Below are 6729 nucleotides of genomic sequence, written 5' to 3'. Positions count from 1 at the left end.
GGAAACTACAATGATCAGCTCGATCCGGAACTTTTGTAGCCAAAAGTTTTAATGTTCATTTATGATTTTTTTTCCATCGGTATGTTACATTGTAAATTTGGATCAGCTTAAGTTTAGATAACGTCTTAGAATATACAACACATTCATCAAAGTGGGCCCACGGTAAAGGTAACACCTAATCTGCTCCCGTGGATGGGACGCAGATTGCATCATACCCCGCCCGGACGGATTAGATCTGTGGGTTCCACCGTGATATAAGTGTTTTATCCACACCATTCATTGTTTTTCTCATATCATTTTAAGGTATGATCCAAGAACTGAGATAGGTAAAAGACTTAAGCGGGCCGTGGGGATTGAACGTTCACCGTGAAAAACTTCTTGGGAGCTGGAGAAGTTTCGTATCAAGCTTATATTTGTGTTTTCACCTCATCCATGTCTACATGAGCTTATGAATAGGTTGGGTGGTAAAACAACATCACAGCTGCCACTATAAAGATTTCACCGGTGGGTGTCATTATCAGTGCAGCTTCCTTTGGTGTGGTCCGATAGATCTGTGGATCTGCCTCAATTTTAGAGTAGCTAACTTAAAATTATCTGAGAAAAGCGATGAATGGAGTGGATAAAACACTTACATCACGCTGGGCCCCACAGATCCCTGCCCGGATAGATTACGGTCCGGACGGGCGTAGGACGCAATCCGCGTTCCCGTAGATGTTACGTAGCGCAAACAGTCTCCGGATACTTCTCGAACGGTGCTGCTTGCCTAGTTCTGCGTTGTAAGTTAGGTGGGGCCCACCATGATATTTGTGAGAAATCTACTCTGTCCAACTGTTTTTCCAGATCCTGTTAGGCCTGGAGCCAAAAAATGAGTAAATACAAAAAGCAATTGTGCCACGCGATAGGAAAAAGTGGTAGGCAAATGTCTACCGTTGAAACTTCCCAAAGGCCTAACGTAATGTTGATATGACATCCAAGCCGCTCATAAGGTCATTCTCCTTATGATAAACTGAAAACACAAAAATATTATCCTGAAGTAAAACTTATATGACCACACCAGCATCTTAGCACAAGATCTCAGTGTAACACTAGAATCCTCCACGGATACTCTCCTTACCTTTTACTGCTTACATACGTAATAGGAATTGCTGTTTGGGAGGATACATAAGGAAGATCACAGATTGGCATAAGAAGACATAGAGATATGTGGTAAAAGAAAGAAAAGCTCCAACATCACGTTAGTAAGTCTTTCTTTATTTTATATTATTTCTTTTGAGTTTTGATTGGTATTTTTGCGATTGGAAGGGATTGGATGGTATTGGAAGGGATTGGAAGTTAAATCCCAGGATTGGCCGGGAGTGCCAAATCACCCGGGATATAGCAATCCCATGGATCTTAAGACAATCCACTGACAACGCCATCAGTACCTTTAAATCCCATCCAATCCACCCCTATCCGTTCAAATTTGCCTGGGACGTGTTTGTTTAGAGGGATTGGAAGGGATGGGAAGGTTTAATCCCGAGATTGGTCGGGAATGCCAAACAAACTCGATATAGCAATCCCATGGATCTTAAGACAATCCACTGACAACACCGTCATTACCTTGAAATCCATGCCATCCACCCTAATGCCATTCAATCCCTTCCAATCCACCCGGCCAAAGGGGCCCTGTTGTTTTTCCACGACGACAATATGTGATGCCCATGCCTCAATAATCAAACCCTCAATATGAGGGACTCCACTGTAAATATCGGATGCGAAAAGAAAAGAAAAACTCCATATTGGGAATCTATAATTCTTCAATTAGCGGATAGCGGACAGATGATAAAGAAAGAAAAACTACAATCAAAGTGGGTGATGATGCTGCATTATGGCGCAGGGCCTGCCTGCGTGTAAGAGATCAGGGCCATTCATTAGGTGGTGCTCACGGCGACATGAGCTGGGCATCGAGTCGAGTTGGACCGAGTTAGGGCTGACTCGACTCATCCGGTTATGAAATAAGCTTGACCCGAACTTGATGCCGAGTCCAGCATGCCTGACTCGATCCGAGTTCCAAGTCGGATTGAGAGATGAGGGAGGGAGTGGAGAGGAGAGAGAGGAGGAGGAGGAGGAGGGTGATGGTGGTGGGTGGTTGCTGGGTTTGGAAGAGGAGGAGGATGAGGGAGGGAGTGGAGAGGGGAGAGAGAGGAGGAGGAGGAGGAGGGTGATGGTGGTGAGTGGTTGCCGGGCTTGGAAGAGGATGAGGGAGGGAGAGAGAGGGAGAGAGAGGGTTTGGGATAGGGTGAGCGGATAGGGTTAGAGAGTTGGGTCGAGTTAGGTTTCGAATCGAGTCAAGTCTAACCAGATCAAGTTTCAAGTCGAATCGGGTCGAGTTACTGGGTAACTCGAACTTGACTCGGTTTGAGTTCGGATTGTGCAAAGCCTACTCGGTCCGGACCGACGCACCCATTCGGTTCGGGTCGAGTCAGATCGAAACGAGTCGGACGAGTCGAGTTAGCCGGATCGAGTCGTCCGGTTCCCACTTCTAGACATGACAAATACCAAAAATCAGGCTAGCCATAATTGTACTTCGAATTGGATTGCTGGATGTTTTCTCTAACTGTCCATTTTTCTCATACAAGCGAGATTTGCCTTGCTAGTGGATCAACGCTATTTATTTGGTCCCCGGCCTATTCCCAGCGTACATTATCAGATGAATGGGCCAGATCTCTTACACGTGTGTCCCAATTTTGGAACCAGGCTCTGCATAGGAGCTTTCATGGGCCCCTCGCATTCTATCAAAACCAGTCATTGTAAAGGTCAGTATTGAGCAGTGTTCATCTTTTGGATTCAATCCTTACCGCTGCCAATATACTTTCATACCGTCCATTTGCAGGCCACTTCCGTAAGGATTATACAATTGATGAGATATTCTACCATGTTGGTCCTTGATGACCCCTACCCAACGACTGGTCTGGATCAGAGACCGTTCAGCCACGATTACGATTTTAGTGAAGCTTAGCCTCAATAATCTGGACGAGTAGTCCGTTTCACAGACAATCTGCTGGGTGGGTCCCACCATATGTTAGAATCGTAGGACAGTAGAAAATCTCAATGATCAAATAATATCAGCCATCCAATTATAGATCTGTAACTGGAAGGTAGAAAAAGAGTTTCGACAACGAATGGTCAGTGACTGCAATGACGACCGTCCAATTCTGCAGCCTGGATCAAGGAGTACCATTCTACCACGTCTCCCATTTCAGTGCAGCACAATAGGAAATTGACAATCTACAGTAGGTTGGTCCACCCATCAGGTGGTTCAAGTGGCCTCTATGATGAAATTCTGAGCTTTACATAAGCTACGACTTAAAATGACCTCACCCTAAAAAAAAAAAAAAAAAAGGCCGGTCCACCGTCCATCCATCAGGTGGGCCAAGTGGTCCGACGCTGACACTAAGCACGCTTTATAAATAATCCTTTTTTCTTTTGTCAGGGGAGAAGTAGCAGGCGAGCAATGGATCTCAATCTCACCTTATGGTTGCCAGCAAATCCACTAATGTCAGGTTCGTCTATATATGCGTGTGCCTGTATAAATCAATGGATAGGAATTCCCTGTACCGTGTGTGGGCCCAAGTAGCCTCGTAGGTCAAGGTGAACCACAGGATAGGAGTGACAATGGTGGATTGAAATTGGACCCAAAACAGCCATTTTCAGATGATCCTGACCTTTAAAATAAGGGCGTGCAAAGTTGATGGCCGTACTATTGTTACTGTAACCGTCCATTTAGCATGCCTATAATCGAGTGGCTTTTTAGTTATACATTCATGTTTATTTTTGGGCCATGTTCTTATTAACGATGTGAAAATCCTATACGACGGTTGTTGTTAATCATATATGGGTCTACTTGGCCCACATAGGAATTTGCACTTACATAAAGGTGAGGAACTCTCCTACAGCCCGTCACGGGAAGTTCCTGATACAGGAAGCTAGGTGGGGCCCACTGTTATGTTGATGCAAAATTCACCTGGTACATGTTTTGCCTGATCATGTTATGATATGGATCCACCTTGTTTGGTCATCTGTTTTTCCTTATCATGCTATGATATGGGCCCAAAATGAGGCAGATCCAAAACTCTGGTGGGCAGAAACAATGGTAGCAATTTGAAATTGCTCCTCATGGTGTGGCCCACCTGATATTTCGATCAAGCTGGTTTTTGCCTTCATCCTGATGAGTTACACCTATTTAATGAGTTTGATCATAGCTACACAACATGGTAGCCCCACAGACAAACTTATAGTCGGAATCCCATCTTCAATCCCCTGTGGTGTGGCCCATCTGAGTTATGGATGTCTCTGATTTATTCCCCACCAAGGCATTGAATCAAGGATAGAATCTGATGGATGGAACAGATTTCACAGATACAACACTTTGGGCTCACTTGGGTGTTTTATTCCAATCCACTATATCAACCCTTTTTCTAAAACAACCCAATATTTTTGTACGTGTAAATCCAGTACGTCCATCAGGTTGGAATCCTTATTTTAATCTACATACAAAATATCATCCCGATACTAAACTATGATGTGCCACACCAATGCAATAAATGTAAATTATTTCCTATAATCTCTAAATTCTCACGGTGTGGGCCACCTGAGTTTTGGATCAGTCTGGTTTTTGTATTTTCACTTCATCCTCTGTGATTTACACATGATTAATGGGGTTTGATCAAATCATGTTGCCCCACACAAAAACCTATGATTGGAATCCCATTATTCCGTGCATACTGCTAAATTTTATTATTTTTTAATTTTTTAATTTTTTTGTGTTTTAGGGCCTAAACATGAGGATAGAATCAGGCGGAGGATGTTGATTTTGTGGGAACGTTTAAACAAGTTCGGCCGTTTTCTTAGTGTTTGGAATATTAGCATCTCCGTTTTGAAACTACTCTCTGTGGTATTCGGCCACGACCACGATAACTTCATCTTCGCCCTCAATTCTCTTCGTGTGCCGACTTACGTCCTTTTCATCCTTTTCATCTGTCCTGTTGTTGTTTTGTTCATCGACAAGATTGATTGTTTTCTAACTATTGGTGAAGATGATAGCAATGATGATGGTGGCAAAGTTCATGATGGTGATAAAGAGTATTACGTATCTGAGTATGACGTAACTGTAACTAATGGTGAAGATGATAGTGGTGAAGTTCATGATGGTGATAACGAGTATTATGTATCTGAATATCACGTAAATGTAACTGATGGTGAAGATGATAGTGGTGAAGTTCATGATGGTGATAACGAGTATCACGTAACTGTAATTGATGGTGAAGATGGTGGCAATGGTGATGATACCAATGATGGTGGTGATCATTGTTATTATTGTTGCTGCCATCATGGCAGTGATGATAATCCTGATTACCCAAGTCAGGCTGACGGCAGCAAGCACGATGAAGATGGCGATGCGAGCAATGAAGTTATTGCTAGTAACCATCATGACAGTGACGGTGATGAAGGTGATAATGACAACATTGTTGTTGATGATGATGAGGATGGCGTCGATGACAAGCAGGAAAATGGCGACGGCCGAGTTGATGTGAGCAATGAAGGTAGCAAAGGTAGTGATCATCACGACAATGACAGAGAGAATGGTGACAATGCTGATGGTGGTGAGGACGGTGCTGATGGTGGTGAGGACGGCATCAATGGAGACATTTCTGATGGTGGTGAGGACGGCGTCAATGGAGACATTGCTCATGTCGATGGAGACATTGCTGATGGTGGTGAGGACGGCGTCAATGGAGACATTGCTGATGGTGTTGAGGACGGCGTCAATGGAGACATTGCTCATGTCAATGGAGACATTGCTGATGGTGGTGAGGACGGCGTCAATGGAGACATTGCTGATGGTGGTGAGGACGGCGTCGATGGAGACATTGCTGATGGTGGTGAGGACGGCGTCGATGGAGACATTGCTGATGGTGGTGATGATGGAGACATTGCCGATGGTGAGTACGGCGTCAACAGAGACATTGCCGATGGTGAGTACGGCGATGATGGAGACATTGCGGATGGTGAGTACGGCGTCAACGGAGACATTGCCGATGGTGAGGACAGCGTCAACAGAGACATTGCCGATGGTGAGGACGGCATCAACAGAGACATTGCTGCTGATGGTGAGTACGGCGATGATGGTAACAATGTTGTGCTAGATGGGAGTGATGGGTCATTGAGTGAGTTGGGCATGGACGAAGCAAGAGGAGAACCTGAAGGTACAAGCGATAATGAAAGCTTATCTTCAAGCGAGAGCCAATGGGTTATCGTGGACTGATTCTAGATAATTCCTTATTTTTCCATCAAGAAACTGTTAAATCTTTCGAATTTTTCACTAGTGAATACTGTTTTTCTAACACTCAGCTCTTTTGTTTGAAGTGAGATAGATTTTACCAGTATATTGAAACTGTTGTTGTTTCATATTTATGTTTTTTTTTTTTTTCATACTATGTACAAGCTCTTATCCTTCATAAACAAGTAAGTAAAACATACCATGCCTCACCTATTGCAATAGGTCTTCAGTACCACATGCCACAGTCACAACCTGAAACGGGAGTTTTTTTTTTTTTTTTTTTTCCATTAGATAATAGAGATGAGTAGAATATTCACAACAATCCTCTTCACAGAATATGTGTTCAAGATCAGGCCATTCTTGAAGTGGCCCCCACTGTGAACTAGGTGTAAGCCGCCAAACATACTCAC

At 43.8% G+C, this 6729-nt stretch overlaps 1 protein-coding gene across 1 annotated transcript; it reads left to right on the top strand.

Annotated features, from left to right (window-relative positions):
• Positions 1-1065: 1065 nt before the first annotated feature.
• Positions 1066-6304, top strand: LOC131238027 (spore wall protein 2-like). Its single transcript, XM_058236155.1, has 4 exons — positions 1066-1234; positions 3487-3542; positions 5076-5663; positions 5778-6304. The coding sequence occupies exons 2-4, from the start codon at positions 3494-3496 to the stop codon at positions 6302-6304; spliced, it is 1164 nt and encodes a 387-aa protein (XP_058092138.1). The 5' UTR covers positions 1066-1234; positions 3487-3493.
• Positions 6305-6729: the final 425 nt, after the last annotated feature.

Source organism: Magnolia sinica, chromosome 2, assembly GCF_029962835.1.
Source record: "Magnolia sinica isolate HGM2019 chromosome 2, MsV1, whole genome shotgun sequence".
Lineage (NCBI taxonomy): Eukaryota > Viridiplantae > Streptophyta > Magnoliopsida > Magnoliales > Magnoliaceae > Magnolia > Magnolia sinica.
Note: the sequence above shows the minus strand (reverse complement) of the source record. Positions and strands in the feature narration are given on the sequence as shown.